This window comes from Uloborus diversus, chromosome 1 (assembly GCF_026930045.1).
Source record: "Uloborus diversus isolate 005 chromosome 1, Udiv.v.3.1, whole genome shotgun sequence".
NCBI lineage: Eukaryota > Metazoa > Arthropoda > Arachnida > Araneae > Uloboridae > Uloborus > Uloborus diversus.
This window is the reverse complement of record NC_072731.1, coordinates 162,310,852-162,335,562: the sequence shown is the minus strand read 5'-3', so window position 1 is coordinate 162,335,562 and position 24,711 is coordinate 162,310,852. Positions and strand designations below refer to the sequence as shown.

The window sequence follows — 24,711 nt, the reverse complement described above, 5'->3', positions numbered from 1 at the left end:
AAATATATTCTTTAATCAAGACGTGAAAAGAACTATTAAGTATGTCTGGCCAAGATTGTAGAACTGCACTATTAACAAGCCACTGGCGAATGTATTTTCTATTTTAAGTTAATCAGATAATTTGTTTATATATTATTCGCATTGACATTAAGTCACGTATAAAACAAAAGCAGGGGCATTAAATTCACGTGAGTTAATAAAATATAATATTATAAATTATATACTAACAACAGAAGTTTACCTAACATTCAGGTTTTGCGTTGGAAACCTTTAGAGTTCGTTTCATTTGATCTAAAACTTTCTATTTTGAGCATTTCTAAAAGCACTTTAGTGCATGTTTACTTTATCTGACTGATTTATTTTTCTATTAAAATGCTATTTCTTATATGCTTGGACATTTTTATCGATATTTATTCTGATATTTTTGTCTTTTCTTATGTAACTCTAATATTTTTGACTCCAGTAAAACTTGCATTTAATAGTTCATATAGTTCTATACAAATTTAGGAAATAAAAAAAAAAATATTAAGTTATATTCAGTAAGTTACAGCCCTATAGCCAGGGCTAAGGCAGAAATACGTGAAATACACCGCCAGCTCAGTCATTTCCAGCCGAGGACTGCAGTTTCGAGCTTATTAGCACTCATCAGCCCGGCATAGGAAAGTGACTGAGCTGGAGATGGAAAACCTCTTAAGGAAGCCAAGAGTGCCAAACAAACTGGTAGCTAACACAGAATTAGCACTGACCAGACGAGTGACCGAAGCAATGGTTCGGTTCAACTCGAATTTTGAAGGCAAGGCAGGTATATTCAAATATACCAGCCTTGCCTTCAAAATTCGAGTGCTAATTCTGTGTAAGCTACCAGTTTGTTTGGCACTCTTGGCTTCCTTAAGAGTTTTCCTTCTCCAGCTCAGTCACTTTCCTATGCCGGGCTGATGAGTGCTAATAAGCACGAAAATGCAGTCCTCGGCTGGAAATGACTGAGCTGGCGGTGTATTTCACCTATTAAGTTATAGTTTTTGTATCAATGTGAAATCTCCTTTATTTTAAAGGTTTTTACTCATTTTTAATTTAGTTTATTTAATTATTTGTGTTTTTAAAAGCATTCCTTGCCATGTATTATTATTTATTTATTTTTTTTTTTTTTTAGTAATATAGATTTGGATTCGAAAATGCGAATGACAGTAGAAATGCATTTATACTAACGTATAATCAGGTTTATCAGTAAAAAGTGTCAATTAATCTTAAAGATTACGAATATTTTACTTTTTTTTTTGCTCATCACAAACAAATATGTTTGCTAACGTATGGTTGCCGGGTTAAAACCATCCTTTTTCTGGGAAGATTTCTATGTACATCAGTTCACTCCTTTTGCATTGAAAAGGAAATTTCTTGAACCCCGAAACACGAATATGCTTTTTTCTACACATTTATGCGTATTTACGTTTATTTACTTTCTTTTAACCAATAAAATTATTCTATGAAAAGTCGGTTATAAAACAGCTAAATTATGCTTTTTTTTTTTTTTTGATATATCAAACATTACTGTTGGCCGTTACTTGTATAAAGTTGTTTTCTCTACAGTAATCCCGTTTAGAGTATTGCCGTATGAACCTAAACGACATTAAAACCTAGTTAAAATAGTAAACACAATAACATTGCAATAATATTTCATATGAACACGAATGGAAAAATATGTACAGTGTTAATTAAAATTTATTACTTTTTTAAATGTTATTAACAGTACCAGTTATTTCACTACGCAGGAAAATCTTGCAGTACATGAACACGATGGAAACGGCAATATGAACACGAATGGAAAAATATGTATAGTGTTAATTAAAATTTATTACTTTCTTAAATGTTATTAACACTACCAGTTATTTCACTCCGCAGGAAAATCTTGTAGCAACGATTACCAAAACAATGAAATATCCGTTTGAGCGAAATAAATAACTTCCAACTCCAACTTAAAAAATAACTGAAATATTTACATTATGCAAATGACAAATATCGAACGCGGCATGGAACTATTGACAAAGCACCTATTCAACGTTGGAACGTTTCCAAAAAAAAAAAAAAACTTTATACAAATTAGACATTCTGAAAATTAGTTCATGAAACAAAGATTTTGCTCAAGAGTTCCTGAAATTAATTCTCATCAATGAAATAAATCAAAATTTCAGAGGGAAAATGATTGACTCTTAAACTAGAAACAAAATACCAGATAAGCCACGTGCTAAATTTGGAACGATATTTTTAATGTCATAATAATAGTTCATTCCTTATTTTATTCTACTATAAGATGGTTTAAAATGTAAATTAAAAATGATCAACAATTAAAATCACTCGTACAGGGGAGTTGACCAAGGCAATATGGAGCGAAACAGGGGGAGGGGGGTACGATATTGCAAGACATACGATATAAAATATTTATTATACAAAATAAATAAAAATTTTACAACAAAACATTAAATTTATCCTCTGAAAAGATGAATGGAAAAATTATTAAAGATCTTTAAAAACTTGAAAGGCGACTTTTTGTTTTGGCGAAATAAATCTAAAAAAAAAGATATATATTTTTTTAATCTGGAATATAAGGACAAAGTGCTAAAAATCAAAACGAATCAAGGCAAAATATTTATGACAAAATCTTGACAATTAAGAACACTGCACTGATCGCCCCAACTAGTCGATTGTTCCATTTCTCAAAGCTTCAAATTTTGAGTTAGAAAGCGTTTTGTTTACTAGAAACAAGGTGACATTCTGAATCATTTTAAGGTAAAGTAGCATAAATTATGTCTCAGCTAAGTGTGAGTTAGGGGAAATACATTAAACGTGAATCAACCGTCTCCTCCCTTCAACGGAAGCCTGTAGGTTTGTCTCTGTTATTCTTCCCCATTTTATTTCCATGGATTTAGTCTTATCTTGATAAGAAATGTTAAATCCTTTTAGTAAATGACCTCATTCTGAACACGGATAAAGTATGAGCACGTTATGGTTTTAAAAATTGTGAAGCATACTTTTTCTTGCCATTCCTCATCTGTGAGTGTTAAAGCAAGTGTTTAGAAACTGAAATGTAAGGAACAAAAAATTCAGTCTGTGAAAACATTAATTGTCCTTAAAGTTGTTTGAGAACAATATTTCACTAAAATATTTTGTGATTTATTCGCAATAATTTAATTATTTTTTTATCTGCCAAGTTTTGCACACAAATAAAAATACCAACTACACCATGATACAACATGTGCAGTTTATAACATTATTCGCATTCTTAAATTGTGAAACGCAAAAGGCCACTTCTTTCTGGAAACTCATCTGAGTTTATCTTAGAAAACTATGAGTACGTGATGTATAAAATAGAAAAATATACATGTACTAAAACTTTAAGATATACGCGCATTCATTCCTGTAAAACACGCACTTCTATTTTTCTATAGTTCATTTGCGCCATACTTTTACAGAGGTATGTAAAACATACCGCTCATTCGCTGCAACGAAGGCATACATAAATTTTAATCTTTTCGGAAAGTGAGATATTTTTAAACTGATATGAAACAGCTTTTGCCTTACGTAACGTAACCAAACTAAGAATACTTTTATTAGAGTTCAGCTCTTTCCGCCTAATAATGATTGCTGTTTGTATTTTTCTTTTCACAATTAAAAGAAACATCGCTTTTCTGTTGAAATGTTTCAATCATTTACAATTTAGTTTGATTTGACTTTCTGCGATGTTGAACTCAAACCAAGGGCCATGGGGGGCCATGTGTCAGGCCATGTTTTTTTTTTTTTTTTTTTTTACTAAAACATCATATTAAATTTTGCTATTGGAAAAAAGGCCCCAGGAGCTATAAAAGCTATTATTTCTGTGTTTGTTAGATTATTTTTCAACGGACATTCTTAAAAGTCAGTAAATGGTTTTTTTCATCATGTGAATATAGTAATAATATTTTATGTTCAGTTAGTAGACTTTTACTAATTAATATTTATAGGAATAATAAACACATATTCAAATTATAAATGACCTGTGAGGCAGCCTAAAAAACAAAAGAATGTCACAACACAGTTCTCTATTCGCTGTATTCTGTTATTCTACTAGCTTCTCCGCCACTAGTTTCTATTATAGCAAGTTATTTTTCATCACCAGAAGTTTTGCATCAACACTCTTTTTAAGAGGTGAAAATAACAGCTGTCAAGTGCCTGAAACTGTAAAAAAAGCTTTTTCATGCAAAGAGTATATTTGATAATGTATAATAAATATTAATGTAGAAACATTTGCGCCTTTTATCAACGCAGCATATTTATTCACGTTTTTCCATGATGTCTATTGTGCAAAAATCATCTCCACGATGTTTATTTTGTTTGGATATTTATATTCGTGTGTTTCAAAAACGAATCCCTGAGTAATTTACATTTTTCATAGTATACATTACGCAAATTTTCCATTATTATGTCCCAACGAAAGACGTTCTAACGCTGTCCAACACGATTCTATCACTGGTGTTTATAAAATGCACGCTTAAAAATAGAAGAGAGACTGTTAAAAGAAGAACTGCATACAAAAGCTCTGTTTAGTGCATAAAAGGGACCGTCTCAAATGTTTAAACCATTTTCTGAATGCATTAACTAGCGAAGTATTGCCATAACGTACGCATATAAGATATCGGGTAAAATCAATTTTTGTTATGTGGAATGTAATGCTAGCATTACAAACGCGTGCTCACAAAATGCGCAAGGGTGCAGAATCCTCCTAAACGCGAGACGGTTAGTAGAACAAACGTGTCAAACAAATCACCACTTAACTAGTTAGCTGGTGTCTTTCGTTAGTTGAACACACATTTTTTCGCGAATTATAAAGGAATATTAAAAAAATAATAATTTCATCTCAAACACAACTGGACTAAACCGAGTTCATTCGAGCAGCTGCTTCACCAACGTTGTTAAAACTGAGCCGAGTTGACTCAACTAGTTTACTCGTGTGTAGAGCAAACGTTTAATAACGTTCTTTTAGTTGAATCAACTCATCGAGATGAGAAGGGTAGCGGCAAATGTTCCTGGCGTGCCGAGAGAGTTGACTGTCGTGTGAAAGATGCAAGGCGATTCTTTCACTTTTCTACCTGAGTACACTTTATAATAACTACCCGTTAGAAAGTTTATTTAACAAAGTTACTTCATGTGAAGGAGGTCTTATTGGGTATTGTCACATGACCCGTGTTGTCAGGATAATTCAGCCGTCATATAGAGCCACATTGTTCTGAGCAAGCCTTAGCGATATGACATTCACGAGAACTTCACTTAAAAAACAAAAGTTTCGTTCAAGAGCGTTAGCACTGAAGTAGTTTTAGTTTCTTATAAAATGGAAAATGCCAGTTTGATGAAATTACCCACAGATTTTTGGTAACATGCAATAAGAAAATATTGCATCAAATAACATGTAGCATCAATCTGACTTTGACCCTTACTCTGCCGTGCTAAGAGCACAAGTCGTATCTGCAGCTGAGTTTAAAATGAGAAATTGCCGTTTAAAATAAGTAAAGTTAAAGTGTATTTGATTCAGATGCAACTTTTTCAGATATTTTTAAAAAATATTTCTCATTGACAAATGACCATGCAACATTTTATCTAGGTAAAAATTGTGGGAGAATCACATGGACACCCTAACTCAATTTTGATGAAAAGTGCAGATACCACTTTTGTGCTTAGCACGACAGTACAGCTCTTCTGACGGAAAGATCTGTCATAGAACTTGAAAAAAGACAAGAAGTAATGCTGTTAATCAATCAAAATTCTTCGTCGACATTCCAAATACCATTATCCAATTTTGGTGAACACATACAGATCTATCATAGCGTTTTCTAATGTCTTTAATGGTTTGAAATCCATCCCCAATGCGTATGTCCTGGATTTTTCAAGCAAAGAATATTTTTGACGCTGTACACGATAAATAAATCAAATTTTAATTTGCTCCTAGTGACATTTTTATTTTAAAATTTCAATTTAAAATCACGGTAGAAAGTCGAAATCTTTACCAAAATGTGTGAATACCCTCTGTATTACTGAGTTTAAGTACAGTTAAACTCCAATTATTTGAATCAATTGGGAACGAATTCCTTTCGGATAGTTAAAAATTCGTCTATAATTGGATTTTTTTCCGAAAAAAGGGTGATTTTTTAGGGGGAATAAAGGATAATTAAACTCAATCAAAGCGATTTGGATAGTTGGAGTTCGGATGATTAGAGTTCTATTGTACTTAAATTGTGTGTTCTTTTATCACATTAAAACATTTGCCATAAATTGAAAACGCACACTAAAAACGGCAAAATATGCGAGTAAATAAATGAGTCAATTTTCTTTGGGAGTTATTATCAATGGGATATTTACCGATAATTCTAAATATAAATGATATGTGTTTCCATTAACGATATTAAAATGTTATTATTGTATAAACGATACTGATATCAAAAATACGTAACATCGTCCGGTAAGATGTATGTAAATAACTGACGAATTTGGTTGCTTGAAAAATAAGTAATTTTTGTCTACATAAGGAAATCTCTTTCATTACACATAAAATGTTCCCCAATGGGGTGGTTTCCTTCAGTCAAAAGTACTACTTTTAGTCATTAAAATGAATAGAATGAGCAAAAAAAAATTACATGAACCCAGAAAATACTTTTAATTTCCCAACAGTTTTTTTTAAATTAATTTTTTTAAATGTCCGATTTTTCAAACAAGGCGTTGTCTTTATGACGTCACAAATGATGCAGTTTGGCTCATCTTTCTACTACGTTTCCACGTTATGATAATCAAGCAGCGAATTAAAATTGCGCTCTATGCTTGCTATCAACCATATCGTTGCGAATACACGTGAGTAAAGATGCGAATTAAATATTTTGTTCTGTGAATGGCAACATTGAATGGCATTTCGTCATTTGTAATGTCACACGACAGAAGTGTAAACAATGAAAGAAACTCGATTTAAGTAATTTTCTAAAAATATTAAAGTTAAATAAGTTATTTAAAAAATGGTCAGATCCTATGTTTTTAAGCATGCTCTTTCATAAAAAAATTCTTTTAAAATTTTGGAAACGACCCCATTGCTCGCACACACACACACACACACACACACAAACCAAAATCAGTATTATTTGAAACACTTCTGAACTCACTAGTTAGTATTATTATAAGGTAAAACTGATGGGTTTCACTTCAAATCAAGTTCTCTTTTTGCAAGAAGTACCTTACTACAGTTTAATAGATATTATATATTCTATTATTTGTGATAGCTCCTTTTAGTGTTTGAATAGTTTCTGATTAAGCGTATCACTTCCTTCAAGTAAACGATTGTTCTTTTATCAATTCTGATGTACGTGCAGCGATAAAGAGTTGAAAAAGTTTTTTTTTCTTCTTTTGAATCTAAAATATCTAAGTCAGCTGAAAATAATCTACTTTAATATAATGAAACTAAAATTATAATACTTTTTCATAATAATCTTCATTTTGCACGTTTCTCTCAAAATTATATTATTGAACAATACAGTTTCGAATGAATTATTTCTGTGATTTGTTTAAGAACTTAAAATACATTAACGTGGTTTTTTTTTATATACATGCACGGGGGTAACTTTTAGCAGTCTTATCATCCAAGGACATTTTAACAATACAACAATATGAGACGTTATATGTCAATGCTAACTATATGTAAAATAAAAACTGATAAAGTTAAAATGCACTCGCCACATTAGAAAACATATTGAGAGGCAAGTAAACACACAATCCCCCTCCCCCCTCCCACACACACACATATCCCTATTAATTATTTCTTCGGAAATAAAAGGACAAAATTTCAATAAAAGGATGGCGTTGACCGTGAAATGTGAAAACGGCATTCGTTTTGCTTCATTTTCATCAATTAAAAATCGCGAATTTTCATTTTTTTTAAAGTACACTCAAAAGTGAAAACATTAAATTAACTTCATGAATGGTACATTCAAAACATTCAACACGAAAAAAAAAAAAAAACAGACGAAAAACTAACAGTTTTCGGTGGAATTATGAAACCCTAATTGCACCTCTATAGCTGATGTATCGTTTGAGGTAAGCTTGCTTACATAATATGTTATACTTGCCAGTTTTTGCGTGCACTATAAATTTGATGCATTCATGTTTTAGATACATGTTAAAATTGGGAAATTTCAAAATTATCTTTTTGAAAGCTAATCTCATTGATTGAATTTTTATAAACGCTACAGTACCATAAATTTTTTAACTTAAATCAACAACTCAACTGCAAAAGTAAATTGGAAGATGTATCATCTGCACTTTACATTAATCGTTGTGTTTTACCTCCATACATTTACACTTACTAATATGTCACAGAACCTGACTTTCTGCAAATTAAAAGAAGATTAGCTCTAATTTTACTAATTCACTAACATGGGACAACTTTTAAGCCAACTTTTCCATGACAAATGTTATGGACATCCATTTCAGTAATATTGCGACTTTGTCACGCTGAAACTCACGTGTAAACAAAGAATATTGAATTGTTTTGACTGAAATTCGAAACCTTTTCGTGTAGTCGACAAAAATTGCTACACATGTGATTAAAGTTTTTCTATTAGTTAGTGAAATCAACCAAACATATTTTTCTCATTATCGAAGCATAAAATGAGTCTTAAATGAGTCTATTGATGTTCCGTATCAATTTTCTGTCAGAAGAAGCAATAAGGATCACCAACTATTTTTTTGCGTGTCGTCAGGAAACTATGAGTGTGTCAAAGCAAGCTGAAACAGTATCAACTCTTTAAACAGTCGCGGAGAAGGTGCAGTACAACTTTGAACACACCTGTGGTAGAAGCGCGAACAAGTAAATGTAGATCAGTGAAGTGTTCTAAAATGAAATGATATTTAAAACAAATGCAAGTCAGTTGCAAATGTCTCTCGAAAATTCAGTATCAGAATTGACTCAGAAAAGTAATTATGAAAACGAAAAATTGAAATAACTTTTGAAAGGTTTCTAAACAGATCATAAAAGTAAATAAACGATATATTATGCCTCAAAAGCTTGCGCTAAATAGTTCCATTCATTACAAGTATAACAAATAAAGCTGTTTATTAGGAATAATGAGTTTTCATAAACTTTGTACTTTCAACTTACGACTAATCATTTCTATATTTTAATGGATATGTTCCATTTAAATTCAATTAGAATCAGATGAAAATATAAGTCAAATAGATTTAAGAACCTATATTTTGAATGCAAAGAACATACCAAAGGGAAATGAAAAAAAATAATAATAATAATTTTTAATTCGGAGTTAATTATTTATGGTATTTGTAGGACTGCTGAATGTTCAAAATTGATCGATTGTTATGAAACTTTTGAATTTTTCTATGTACATTATTTTGCATTCATGAATCACAAAAATTACTTGTTTTAGTCCCACGATTTTAAAGTACGCATTTTGTGTTTGTGTGCATGTTTTTTTTTTTTTTTAAATTTATAGTTTTTTTTTTCAATCAAATTTATGAAAAAGTTAAGCAACAAAAAAAAGTTGAGACATGGCAAATTCAGTGCACAGTATTGTGCAATATGTTTTTCGTCAACAGTGTGGTTGTATTTCTTTATTGGTCCATATGAGACTTGGTGCGGTACAGCAGGGATTCTCACATTTTCAGACTCCGCGCCCCCCTTTGAACACTAATTTGAGGTCAAGCTCCCCCCCCCCCCCCCCGCATTTGAGAAGTTAGATTTTAATGGTTAAAAAACATCGGTTTAGAAGAAGAAATATTTAATTATGCTGTGAGCATTAGCAGGCACTCAGATATTTTAGAAAGGTGAACGAGGTATTAGCAAGTCAAATTTGTCCATGTTTAAGAAGTACAACTATGTAAAAGTTTTTTTTTTTTAATCTCTGTTTTACTTTTGTTGCATGTCTTTTCAGCCTAAAGCACATTTATTTTGCATTGAAAGAAAGGTTCCTTTTAACCCCAAAACGCGTGTCTGCAGCAATATGCAGTTTGTGCTATGAAACGTTGTTATTTCGTATTTTACAACAAGTCAAACTGTTATCTTTCTGCTGGCTTAATCATGAGTAATACCCACAAATGCCCCCCCCCCCACACACACACGCTATATAAGGTATAAAAAATAGTTCTTTTTGAATTCTAAAATTATTTCTATAAGGTTGGCTAGCACTCAACAGTACGAAATAAAATAAACATATGATTTCTTGATTACAACACAACTTGATTACAAAAATTGCAGTTAATCTTAGTATCTTTTTTTTTTTAGGTTAATTCTAAAACATCCAATAAAATTTAGATTTGAAATTGAAAGAAGAAGAAATGTAGGCGATATTGTAAAAGTTATTCGCACAAAGCTGCATGCCGCCTATTTCTTCTCTGAAATTGTTAATTTAAATTTGATTGGCTGCTTAATAATTTACGTAAATATAAATATATTTAAGATTAACTGCAATTTTTGAACGTTGTAGTAAAAAAGAAATCATATACTTTTTTTGGTTCATACTTTTAGTTCGAACCAAACGAATAGAAACAGACTTTAGAATTAAAAAAAATTAATATTTTATTTCAAAGAATTTCGTTTTAAAACTTATTTTAGGTGAAACTTCTGGAAATTTAAATATATTTGTATGATACATATCGTCATTAAAAAACAACCTAAACATAAACTACCAGTGAGCAAAAGGACTGGAAAAATTCAAATCATGATTAACAAACTAGTGATAAAACACAGAGGTTTTTTTTTTCTTTCTTTTCTTTCTTACTTTTTATTAACCTGATAAAATTAGCAAATAAAACTACGCTCTTGTGCAAGAAATATTTTATGTCAGTACCTGAAATGCGAGCAGAAAGAACAATAGAATCATTCATTTTTTCTTTTCGCATTCCTCCTCTGAATAATTAGTTACCACTTTTGCAAACGAACGACTGCTGTCGTTACTGAGAGTAACAAATCTAACAAAGGCTAACACCTTTGAAATAAGTTTTTAAACGAGCTGATGTGTGCATCACATGACTTCCTTTTACTCCAATTTCTTGTCATTTCCCCATTATTGGCAATTTTAATGCGATTCAATTGTTTACTCTCTAAATATCATCAACAGTAGCCAAACTAAAACCAAATTAAAAAAAAAAAATTTTTAAAAATCTCCAAATTTGTCGCCAAGTTGCCGACAAAACTTGGCGACCAAAAGATTGGTGATATATCGGCAAGTGTCCGGCAAATTATAACACAACTTGAGTTTACATCAAAATTAACAATGATTTCCCCCCAAAAAAGGGCAAAAAAACCCCTTAGGAACATCCGAATGCAACCAAAATTGAAGGTGCACAACTAGACCCCACTAGGAGTCCACGTACCAAATTTCAACTTTCTAGGACATCCCATTTTTGAGTTATGCGAGATACATACACACATACGCACATACATACGTACATACGGACGTCACGAGAAAATTCGTTGTAATTAACTCGGGGGTCGTCAAAATGGATATTTCTGTGATTCTTCATATCTTCTATAATATGTACGTTCCTAGGCATATATCCACAGGTGGTCGGGTCGAAAAAAAAACTCAACATTCATTCGGAGGTGAGGAAAAATGGAAATTAAGGCCGATTTTTGAGTGAAATTTTTTTTGAGAATACAATACTTCCTTTTTTGTAAAAGGAAGTAAAAATATATCGAATTGAATTTGAAAATGTATCGAATACGGCTGGAAAATCGTTTGCACTCCAACTACAATCGATCTTTTGTAAAGACTATTTGACTATTGCATAGAGACTACGCATTTAGCAATGCGCTCGCGAAAGAAAAAGGTTAAGTCTCAAAATCAAGTTACTACAGTTTAAATTTTGCAAACATGCAAAAAATTCTCGCTTTGCTATGACCCCTTCTTCCTCCCCGATAGGCAGTTCTGGATGCGCTAGTGATGTAAATTATATTATTTGTCATCGAAAAAACATCAAAGTATATTTTAAAAGCCATTTAAATTTAAAACGACTCTCTTCAACATTTATTCAACTTTACATTACTCTCCGATATAATTTTAGTTGAAAATTTCCCCTAGAGTGTCACCACTGTACTTTTTCACGACTAGTATATTTTTATAAGTATTTCACGACAACTCAAAACTACTTTCGGGGTAATTATAATTACCTGCCCTCTTTTTACATTTTCTCCTACGAATTTAATGTTAGTAATCATTTCTCAATTAGTAATCAAAAATAGTTAAACTCCCAGGGCTAAATCAGTACAATATAAATAATGAAACTTTTAAAACTTAATATTTATCAAAAGTACGTGAGAGGAAACGCATTTCGTAATTTTTCAGAATTATGTTGGAATTAAATGCAAATGAAAGGTCAAACTACATTTTCAGTTGAAAAATCATCTTTTTTTACTAACAAAAATAACTTAAATACGCAGAAATAAATTATTCGCCAAACTGTTTACCAAATACATCAAGTGATGTCACCGCAACATTTCTAAAGCATGAGGGCAATTTATTTAAATGCTTTCAAGCTACGAAAGAACAATGGCTGTGGCTTGTATGAAAGGCATTGCGCTAAAGTCAAATGAAGTGCTGGGAAAAAACAAAATAAAATCGAGTCGTAAATGTCAAAATTTGAATTTCAAAACGCTTATTTCGTTGTTCATATCATTGCATTCGTGTCTGTAAAACTATTAAATACCACTCCTTAACGTTCTGTTAGGGCATTCCGTGTGTTGATTGATTTTCTTTTTAAAATTATATCCAGGGCTGATAAGAGGTCATGCCAACCTAGTCGGAAACTAGGGGCCCGGCTTGGAATCGGAGTAGTATCAATTTGACATTTTATGGGGGGGGGGGGGGGGCTTGGCGACCGAACTGAAAAGGGGGCCGCCCTCTCCAATTACATCAGAGAGAAATATGAAGTCAGTTTAATAAATAGCTGCTGTCTAGCTTTTGGAAATTGTTCTCCTCCATCAGCTGCATTTTTTAAAAAGACTAGAAGAATTTTTCAGACAAATAATTTTTCCCATTAACTGATAAAAATTTGATACAAAAATCAAATTAAAAGAAATAAAAGGGTTAAGGAGCGTGTGAGAATGGTAAGGTGTATATAATCATGCCTCTTTCCCACGTACTCCACGAAGGTGAAAAACGCATTAATTATCGATTTAAAATCTAAGTTTATTGCTCCTTCTTACCACATAACTCACAAAATATTAGTTTACATAACTGGTGCATGGAAATGTATAAAACAGGGGTTCCCAAAGGGTATGCCGCGGCACCCTGGGGTGCCTGGGAAAAGGTGAGGGTGCCGCCGAGATCCCAAGTTGTCACTATATACTTACGTATACATAATAGTGATAGACTGGGGTTCCGTGAAAAAACTCTTACTTTACATATTGCAACCTAGCAGCTTGTATATAAGTTGGTTAGCATGCCAGCATGCCAAGTACCAACGTTTCAAAACTCTCTCCATCATAAAATTAATACTTCTAAGAGTGAAGCTTTTACATCTTGAAGCAAGGGTCTCAAGTCACGTGATGTATTTTAAAGTAAAGTATTGAAAGAAAGTAGATTTCTCTTATTCGTTTCATGTAAAACATGCCTCCCATTCGTAGTAGTAGAACCGTGTGACTTGGTATCTTTACTTCAACATTGCTCAAGTCAAAAGTTAGACTTGTTCCCTGCAGTTACTAACAGGGAGGTTACGGGAGGTTACTCGATGGGAGGTTACGGGAGGTCACTTTGACCTTCCAAAAATTTCTTCACTCGACGAATTTTGTCTGACGGTTCGACAAAATTATTATCATTCGGCGAAATTTTGAGTTTTATTCGACAAATTGAGAATTTCCATCCATACAAAAATTTTCACATCAATTATCTAGGATATTTTCCATACCACTTATCAGCAGAATTTGTACTTTAAAGTGATACAGTTCAAAACCTAATAAAATATAAAATATATTCCTACAAAATACGATCTTTTAAAACGTAGAAACTAGTGATTGCAATACCGGTATACTGGTAAACCGAATACCGGCATTTCGAGCTATTTTGCAATTTCATAATGCCGGTTTAGCTGAGTTAAAATACCGGTATTTTCGGTATTACCAGAAAATATTAGAATGTTTTTGAACAAAGAATTTTCAATTTAACTTATTAGACATGTGCTGTTATTTTGAATGTACATTTATCTTTTAATGAAACAGTAGCAAAATCAATCCATTAATGTATAGATTTAGCTTCAAAAGTACGAACTACAGTAAATCCAGTAATATAAGTAGCGGAAATATTACAAAATTATATTTTCATCACTGAATGATGTGATGATTCGTATTTAAGTTCGTTTGTGTGCACCATGTTTTTATTTTTCCCATTTCCTTCATCACTCACTAGCGTTTTTGTAAAAGTTAACTGCATGAGTAATTATGAATTTTCAAATATATATGAATCACTATTTCCAACCATCAATTGCAGTAATACTTTATGATATACATTTTTAGATATTTGTCTTAACTACTGAATTTTGAGAAAAAACCTTTACTCTGTTAGCATAACAAATTGTGATTTGTTGTAACGTGGTTTTTATTAAAAATGAGTTAACAAGCCGTTTCATTTTTGTTAAGGGCACATATTTTGTCATGCAATAATTTCTCTAATTTGTACTAAACTCAACTGTGTAACTATATCAAATAATGATTCTCAAAATTGGTGAATCATAACATCGAGTTTCTTGTACGATGAATTAAAATTAAATCTTAAAAACTTTTCTACGGCTGGCCCGATTTCAGTAAGTTATAACTACAGGTTGTTATAACATTTTGATATTGAGTAAAATTGTTATCCAATGCTGTACAGATATAAAGGTTGGAAAACATACAAAGATTTTATTTAGTAAAATCAAGGTATTCAGAAGAAATACGCAGGATAAATAAATAAATAAATACATAGAAACACTTTTAAAATAATGACATGGTGGTTAGAAAAGATGTATTAATGTTCAGAAGGAGTGTTTTCAGTGTCCAGCATCAAAGAAAATTACATTTCGGAAGTTAAAATTGACAGATTGTTATTCACTCCAAAGGCGTTAAAATACCTGGATGATATGATTAGGATAATCACGGGGGAAAGAAAACACACAAGCAATACAAACGCAACAGTAAAAATAAAAGAGATATAGAGCTATCTCAATAGCAATCAATATTTATCTAAATAATGAATCAAACAAAAAATGCATTATTGTTTCAGGCGAAAAGTAATCGGAACTGATAAATAAACGAGATAATCACAGGCTTCGATCTCTTTTCATAGAGGCTGACAAATTATCGGTTGGTTATAAACGCGCTTGGCTGTAACCTGTTGGTTTTGGATCGTGATTTAGAACAATCAATGCGTTCCAAATTACAAAGATGTGAAAAAAAGGGTGAATGAAAAAAATACAAATATGAGTGATGTGTATAGTATAGCTTAACTTCAGTAGAACATACATTTTTTAATGAGCAAAATAAGTCAACGTGTATATCAGTGCAAATAAAAGCATTTAAAAAGAATTTAAGGCTCAGGAAACAGCTGTTTTAAAGACATAAAAAGCAAGTCTCTCCATCAGTCCATAAAAAGGAAGAATGGTTCACGAAGTCGAAACTACCGGTCAAGTGAACGAGAAATACAAGACCTTAAAGTTTTTTCGACGTCTTTCTACATGCACATTTAAATGTTTCAAACGTATTTTAAAATAGAACATAGGGATACAGAAAGTTATAGTTTCCATAAAAACATTCAAATTAAAATATTTGTCGGAAAAGGAATTTACAAATTACATGAATGTAGCTCTAGCATAGACGTCCTTTCTCATACACGCATCATATTATGGATTTTAAGTATAAATATTGTCATTTTAAAGTCACTACGAAGAGTAGCAACCAAACGCTTAATTGATGAAGAATAAAAATAATTCAATTGTTTATTTCAAAAACCAGTCAAGCCACAAAATTGCTTAATTTTAGGAAAACATCTATATCACCATATTAAATTATTAAATGATGATTATAACATTGTTTATTGAAAGAAATATACCTAAATATGCATTTCTTTCAGTTTAAAACATTGCAAGAAGAAAAATTTTAATACGAAGATAAAAATGCTTATTTGAAATTTTAGAGTTTATCGCATGACTGGTTTTTGAAATAAACATTCAATAAATGTTCCTTTAGATTTTCAGAGCAATAAAAGAAAATGTCTTGATTTCGATCGATAACTTAGTATAGATACTAAGTGCTTCTGTGTAAACATCACTTTAAAAAATGTCTAAAATTTGAAGTGATACGAATTTAAAAAAAAAATGATTTGAAATATCAAAAACAATGTAACCTAGTTTCAGACACAAAATAGTCGACTTACGCGAGGGGTGCGTTCCAAGACCCGCCGCGTACTTCGAAATTTCGCATTTTGGAAAAGAAGACGTATAGAAATTTTTATAAAATTTTCCCCAATAGCCCGCCTCTCAAACTGTTTTAAACCTTAACTATACATTATCGTTTCTTACTAAAAAAAAATATTTTTTAAAAAATAGCTGTTTTGTTTAACATTAAGTACTGCTACGATGCACAAAACCAATGATCAATGAAAAAGAGACACTAAATAAACCAGTATGATACGTACAGTATGTAGAAATATTAAAATAATGCACAAAACAGTATTGTACGGTAGATCCAGTAATAATATTTGTAACTTAAAAAAAGGGAGATGTTGATGATATATGTTGCATTAGCAAACCGTTATTCTAATTTATTTCTAAATACAATTACTTCGCTATAGTTCTATTATAACGTTTCCAATTTCATTTTATAATTATTTATTATAACACCCTATTCCTGGTGTCGTTAATCCACCATTGGATCTTGGATGCAGTGACAATCCATTTTCCAAGCGTCTGTTTCAACATCCCCGAAGTTTTAAAGGTTTATTTTGAGCATATGTTGAAACGGTGAGATTTATGCTGAATTTTTAGTCTATCAAATAACATTCAGTTGAAATCATAAATATATTAGTCACAAGAAATACAAACGAGTCAGAATATTTAAACAGAACAATAAAATAAGATTGATGCAATTTTTTCTGTAATATTTCATGGAGGTAATTTATGAGACAACTTATGAGGTAATTTTTGAAAGAATCCTCCGCTATAATTTACATTTTTAATGCCTCCATAAAGTTTGAGCCTTGATTTTGGTCTAACGTATTTGGTGCAGCAGATTTTGTTTTTGTCTATAACTTAAATAATACTAGTCTCACCTTCCTCCACAAGGTTTCTTTTCTGGTTCTTTTTTTTCTTTATAAAATATTGCAAAATAAAACGATTTAGGAATACACAGTTTACCCTAAACTGATTTTTGAAAAAGGCTAACCAGTTTAAAACAGCATCAATTAAATTTAAATAACTGTGGAAGATGTAATGCAGTTTTTTAAAAACACCGTATTTAAAATCTACCTAGATCCGCTGCAGTACTTCTGCTGTAAATTCTTAAATCATCAAAGAGGCTGGCCACAAATGATGTCGCACTTTGAGGGGGAGGGGATTCCTGAAGCTGTGAGTTTATGACAAGGGGGAGCGAGGAAGTAACGTATGTGTTTGTTGACATCACGTCTTTTTGTTAAAATATGGGAACGAAAAAAAGAGTAAAGTGTGACAAGGGGGTCAAGGCAAAGTGTGACACTTTGTGACAAAGGAGAGGGGGGGACTGAAAAATTGTGAAAAAAAAGTGACATTATTTATGGACAGACTCCAAGCGTTTTTCACGCTTAGCTATTCAAGTAAAAACTTAGCACTGTGAAAAATGGGTAAAAAAAAGAGCAGTGGGGTCGTTTCCAAAATTTTGAAAGTATTTTTTTTCTGAAAGAGCATGCTTAAAAACATAGGGTCTGATCATTTTTTAAATAATTTGTTTTCGTTTAATATTTATTTTAAAAAAAAACTTAAATCGGTGCGTTTTCATTGTTTACGCTTCTGCCGATGACATCACAAACGATGAAATGCCATTCACAGAGCAAAATATTTAATTCGCATCTTTACCCACGTGTAATGGCAACGATAAGGTCGATAGCAAGCGTAGAGCGCAATATTTAATTCGCTTCTTGATTATCATGACGTGGAAACGTGGTAGAAAGATGCGCAAAAGTGCATCATTTGTGATGTCATAAAGACCACGCCTTTTTTGAAAAATCGGACATTTAAAAAAATTAATTAAAAAATAACTGTACGGAAAATGAAAGTATTTTCACGGTTCGTGTTATTTTTTTGCTTATTCTATCAATTTCAATGACTAAAGTAGTACTTTTGACTGAAGGAATCCAACCCCATTTTAATTTTAAAATATTACGTTAAAAGGCTTTTGTTTTTCATTTATTTATTCACTTATTTATTTTTCTCATCTCCAAAATGTCAAATATTTTAAAGGTGGAAAAGTGAAAGTAAAACATATCTTTTCTGTCAATAAAATCTCTTCAATAATTGTCTCATCCTTAGAAAGGTAGTTTTTTTTCATGGAATTAATCACTAATATGTTCTTTATTACTTCCGCATGGTTGGGTTCTGGTCATGGTTTGCTCTTCAATAATTATCTCATCCTTAGAAAGATTGTTTTCTCCATAGAATTTATCACTAATATGTTCTTTATTATTTCCGCATGGTTTGGTTCTGGAACTTCACTCCTCGAAAAATGTCAAGGAATGTTTTTACACCTTGAAAAAAAAATGAAGCAATATCTGATTTAGATATTGGTTAAAAGTTTTACTCTGCGCACTAATCAAGACTTATCTCACAACCCAGTTCTTTTACTTGAAGTTGGACAGGAACTCAGGGGCGTACCGATGGGAGGTCACGGTAAGTCGTTGTGACCTCTTAAAAATATTCTTTTTCGCCAAATTTCGTTCTGACTACTCAGTAAATTTAGAGAATATTGCAATTTTTAATAAATCCGAACGTCTTTTTTCATTATATGTACGATTGTATCCATACTCGTATTTTATCATTCGGCAGAGAGGTAATTTTAACCCTCCCAAATATTTAAGTTTGGGGTGTCCTTTCTGAAGCTCGCATCACTGAACATTCTAACGAATGTACCACATGGATATACATAACAACACTTTGATCTTAGCCAAAAGGCCGAGAAGCGATCCACATGGATGTACAGTAGATCCTCATTTTACACGGATTAAAGGGCGAATGTAAGGGCGAATACAGAAATTATTCAAGGAATGGGCGGTTGATTTTTTTTCACTTACCTCTTTCTACGTATCTGCTTCATAAATGCTTGGGGGAGGGGGCAGGCTGCTATAGCATTTTTATCTAAAATACTTAAAGTATAAAAAAAATATCAAGGAGATAGACCCCAAAATTATTATTTTCCTTTCCCATTGAAAGAGCTATTCTAAAATTGCGATTTAGAAGTTCAATTTCGTAATAATTCCAGGGGAAAATTACGAAACCTCCTCCCCCTAAAGTTGCAGGGGGTTTGCACCTAGTTTGCAAAGCCTTCAAACTTCTCCTCCTATCAACGCCAATGATCGGCTAAAACTATTTAAAACTTTAATCCCGAAAAGTTTGCTGAGGGGAGATTCGAACCCCATTTCTTATTTTTAATGCCGTCAAATATAGACTAGACTATACTTACATTTTAGAATTTCAATTTGCGAAAATTGCCGCTGCTGGGTCCTTCATGGGAGGTGCGATCACCTCCATCGACCCTCTCTTGTATCCGCCCTTGATTTGATTATACACGGTTTAAGATTTTACGTCTTTATTTCAAGTTTTGCGGAAACGGCATTGCGAACAGGGAAAATCTTCTCCTCCTTCAAAATCCTAACCACTGACGTGACAACGTACAGTGAACAGTATTTTAGCGTGTGAATAAGCGAGCTTGGATTACTGAAGGCATTTTTTATTTTTATTGCTTCTAAAAATAAAGATTTATGGAATGAAAGTTATTTGCCTCACACAAGTCGTAGCTCACTGAAGAAGAGCTTTTAAACGAAAGAGGACGAAACGAACGATGATACTGACATCAGTTACACAGAATCGAAAGCTTTCCCATTGAAAGTTTTAAAACATTCCTTGACAACAGCAAATGATCTTTCGGATTTGTTAGTGAAGGAAGACGTTATGGAAATGAGGCGAAAAATCAAGGATGCGTTAAATGTTTAACAACGAAATACAGCAATTAATAATTAATGACCATAGTTAGTTTTAAAAATAGTAAGTATTCACGTTTTCTTCCTGCAAGTTGGGCATAAGGTAGGATACCTATGCGAATGCGCATAGGCGATGTGCATATGCGCATATGCGAATATGCGCATATGGCGCATATGGCGCATATGCGAATATGGCGCATATGGCGCATATGCGAATGCGCATAGGTATCGAAATAATTACGCATTCAGTATATGATACAATTAATTTACCACTAGAATGAAGTTTTTTTGCTCTGTTTTTTTAAATCTCTAGGCTCTTAAATCCCTGTTTTTAACATTAGTATTAACGCTTACGCGATTTTGATTTACGAAGTATTTTTATGAGACGTAACCTCCGCGTAAAACGATGGTCAACTCTAATTTGAATTAGGTGCATCCAATGCTGAACAATGCTTGTCTAGAGGGGAGCAAGCCGGGAAACTCTCCCGGGCTTCAAATTCTGAGGGCGGTAAACTAAAAGTGTTTCTGTGTGTGTGTATGTGTGTTTTTATTATTATTATTATTTATTTATTTAATTATATTTTTTAAATTGAAAACTCGATATAAAATCTAGAAGGCAGATAGGTAAGAGCGGTAGTTTCGAGATTCGCACTGTTTTAGAAAAATCGAAAATCCGGCACTGTTGCTGTAGTTAGGGAGTGGGTCGGGGGGAGGAGGGAGGCGAACACCGTCTTTCAAAATATTTCGTTTCTTGTAGTAAAAACAACGCAACTGTAATGTAAATTGGTTTCAAACCAAATATTCTGTTGAGACTCCCCAACTACAGCTCTGGTCACATCTTTACATTTTTCTTGATTAATTTTGTGACGTCTGAAAAAGTTTTTTTTATTTGCAGTGTGTGTGAAAGGAGTATTATTTATTACTGCTTATTTTTTAACTAAAAGAACTGATATTTTATCCGCTCAACGCGTCGTAGAACAAACGTACGATCCTCTCACATTCGTAGTTTTTGTCTTGCAACATTTTTCTGAGAAAATTACTTTCAATTCAATTATGATGTGACGCATGAACAACATTTGACACTTAAGTTACGAAATGCATTCAAAATTTCTAGGTAATGTTTATACTTAAAGAGTGAAAGAGATGTTCAAAAATAATGATAAAAAATGAAATTCCATTCACACATTATGGATGGAATTGCAAATGATGGGATACAATAAAGCTGCAAACTAATTTGCTAAAATAAACATGTTTTTAACCCCTTCAGACCTGGTGTCCGGTATACCGGACATGCACTTTAAACAGCTGCTAATCATTTAATAACTGATTTTTTGTAGTTGACTCTTTACATTCTACTTATTATAATCTGTGAAATAATTTTTCGTTTTGGGATTGACAACTCGGACATATAAGGATTGAGAGATAGAGAGTGGCTAATTTTTCCAACAATGGATTTCCATCTGAAAAGCGAGGTTTCTTTCCTGATCTTTTTAAAAATATATAATCTTTAATTAATCGCTTCATTTATAATTGCTTGTAGAACATTTTATAATGAAGTTTGTTCGGTATTTTATCGTTTTTGTTTATGAAATATTGATTTCAAAAATATAAGTCCGGAATATTGGACGTGCCATATCTCTTTTAATTTTTCTCCTAGAAACTCAAAATTTTGTCCATAAGATACCCTTTACCATAGTACACTGTGTACCAAATATCAACATTTTTGGTCCAATCTTACATAATTCCGACTGAAGGGGTTAAATATGTCCTATGCAAAATTAACCATTGTGTCATGGCGCAAACTACGCCATCGATAGTTTTAGGGAAGTTTCAGTCCCCCCATACACCCCCTCTTGTTTGAGAGTCCTCGTTCTAGGGGTAACTTTTGCAGCAGGAGAGCATGCTCTTGGTGGAGAGGGAGGGGGGAGGGTCGTAGCAGCCGGCTTATTAATACATTTATTAAAATAAATATCCACTGTAGTGAAGCATCACTAATTAGGCTGCTCTGCAGTTAATTTAAAAAAAAAACAGTACTTATACGTGATTTGCTTTCTCTTTTTTTTTTTTTCAAAATTCAATATTTAAATTAATTATTTTCACAAGATAAACCCTTCTGAACTTTGATAAACGAAAGCAGGCATCAAAAATTTTAGAAACTCTTCTGATATAATTCTAACCACTCGACAAGTTTAATAGAAGAAATTAGAAACGAAAAATTCTGTTTTTATGTTTCGTTGGTCCAATTCTTCTGTTGCGCAGCATATGAATTGGATTTTGAACATAAAACTTTCGACTATAAGCTGTATTTTTGCTGAACAAGAATATTTAAAACCCAAGGAGGGTCGGTTTGATTCTATATACATACTATATCACACAAAAATTCAGAGATTATAGTAGTTTAGATTGAGCAGCAACAGTTGCGGGTAATGTTGTCTACAGGGGACTGCACAGAAATGTTGGGGCCCGTGACAAATGACTTTTACGGGGCTCCTTTACATACTGTTTACCCCTACATCCCTGCATATATTTTGTCCCTCATTTTACAAATATCGGGCCCCCTTCAGGATCAGGCCCGGGACAACAGGTTTCCCTCCCCCCCCCATGTGCAAGCCCCTGCACATATATCACATCAAGTTCCAAAGAATACACCTCATTAACAGTAACAGTATTTGCTACAAGCGTACTTGTGCAATTATGACGTTAGAACCTGTTTGCAACAACTTCTTAAAAATGAACTTTGGAACATCGGTATTTAATTCAATTAAAAGCAAACATAGGGTTCTTAAGTTATTGTGAGCAAACTAAAAATTTTTTAACGAAAATTCCGAAAAAAAAAATCTGCTAATATGACTTTTATTGATGATTAAAATATCTACATCTGCTGCTACTCTAAGCAAACAGAAGGTATATGATTTTTTTTAAAAAATACATCTTCCTCGAAATCTACATAAAATTATACAAAACATAATAATCCAAACACTTGTAAGCACTTTTTTTTTCTGAAGTAAGTAGTTAAAAAAAAAAAAAATGATGCTTACCTTATACGTCATATCAACAATTTTGGCTGTACTTTCGCTGGTATCCATACTCAGAAGTATATTTTCGTATTCCGGGGGAAAAAATATCTTTAAAGTTCTGCGAATTCCAGCCGTTGAATTGAGCAATTTTTTGAAGAACGCGATCTACTTTTGAATCTTTCCTCCGATAAGAATCCGAACTGAGCAGAGCAAATTGATCATGTGCGTCTAAAAAATCGCAACCTCGTGTCTTCTATCGTACCTGCGAGAACATCTTCGCAAGCCCGTACATTACTGACTGATAGCGAAAACGCAAGTTCGAAGTCCGAAACATATGAAGCGAGTAGGTTGCCATAGAAACGCGTGCGGGACGAGTGCGAAAGTCGCCAAAAATGTTAAGCCAAAACATATGCCAAGTGAAAATGATTGAGAGAAGTAGCTTTTTCAGTCGTGGGGCAACAATTTACTCTCTGAAAACCAGACGTATTTTCCCTCTTAAAAATGAGTTTGAACGAAACGTTTTATTTTAGGGTCTTAAAAAACTCTTAAACAGATCTGAAGAACTTGTTTTAAATCATGGGCACCCTGATCTTAAGTTTTTGGAAGGGGGAAATTCTCCATTTGCCAACAAAATTCCTAATTTTACTGAATGATGAAGTACAAACCTGAACATACCCACATCAAATGAGAAGAAACATAAGCGTCAAGATATGCTTTTTAAAAATGGGTAAAATTGCAACGGTCTTCAAATTTTTCGAATCCTCAGAAACTATTTGCGAAATAAGGAACTTTTTGGGAGGTCACAGTCGCCTCCCGTGACCTCTCATCGGAGCGCTCCTGCTTAAAACCCGTTATTATTTAAAAAAGCGCTTTAGGATGCATGATTTAACTGAGGTTCGAAAATGTTTTTTTGCAAACCATAAGCATCTACTTTTTACGTTTTAAAATTTAGACTTTCAGTTTTAAATTGTATAGTGATAGGATGGTAGCGCAAAACGAATAGTATATTTTTATCTGAACCGATAGCACGTTTCAATGTTATTCCCTTCATTTTTCTTGCACAGGACTGCCGAGCGCCAAGGCATGTCTCTTGTCAGTTTAGTCGCCAGGCCCCCGTGCCCCCATAAAACTTGTCAAATTTATACTACTCCAATTCCGAACCGGGCCCCTAGTTTTCGACTAGGCTGACATGGCTTTTCGTCAACCCTGGTCTTGCAAATCGATTCTTTTAAAAAATTATTTCAAAAAAGATAAATGTGTGATACTTGCATTTTTACATAGTTGAATGTTCTTCTCTAAACACAGTTTAAAGTAGCAATATTTCGCCCCTGTGCCCAGTTTCACCCTTCTAAGTTTCTCCTTTTTGACACTAGGTGTTGCCACCGGAGATTATTTTTCTGGTTGTGATCAATAACGCTATTTATTTGTGGAAGTTTTATGAGTCTACTCCGCTACGCTGTAAACATTTGGGAACATTTATCCCGATT

General features: G+C 32.7%; 1 protein-coding gene across 1 annotated transcript in view; it reads right to left on the bottom strand.

The window, feature by feature from the left end:
* The window catches only part of LOC129233322 (brain-specific angiogenesis inhibitor 1-associated protein 2-like), a gene marked incomplete in the record, with an annotated part of 125,876 nt that extends 102,379 nt beyond the window's left edge, over window positions 1-23,497 (bottom strand). Inside the window, 1 exon segment of the mRNA XM_054867374.1 lies at window positions 23,246-23,497. Within this exon segment, the coding sequence (XP_054723349.1) occupies window positions 23,246-23,293 (48 nt within the window).
* Between the last annotated feature and the right edge of the window lie 1,214 nt (window positions 23,498-24,711).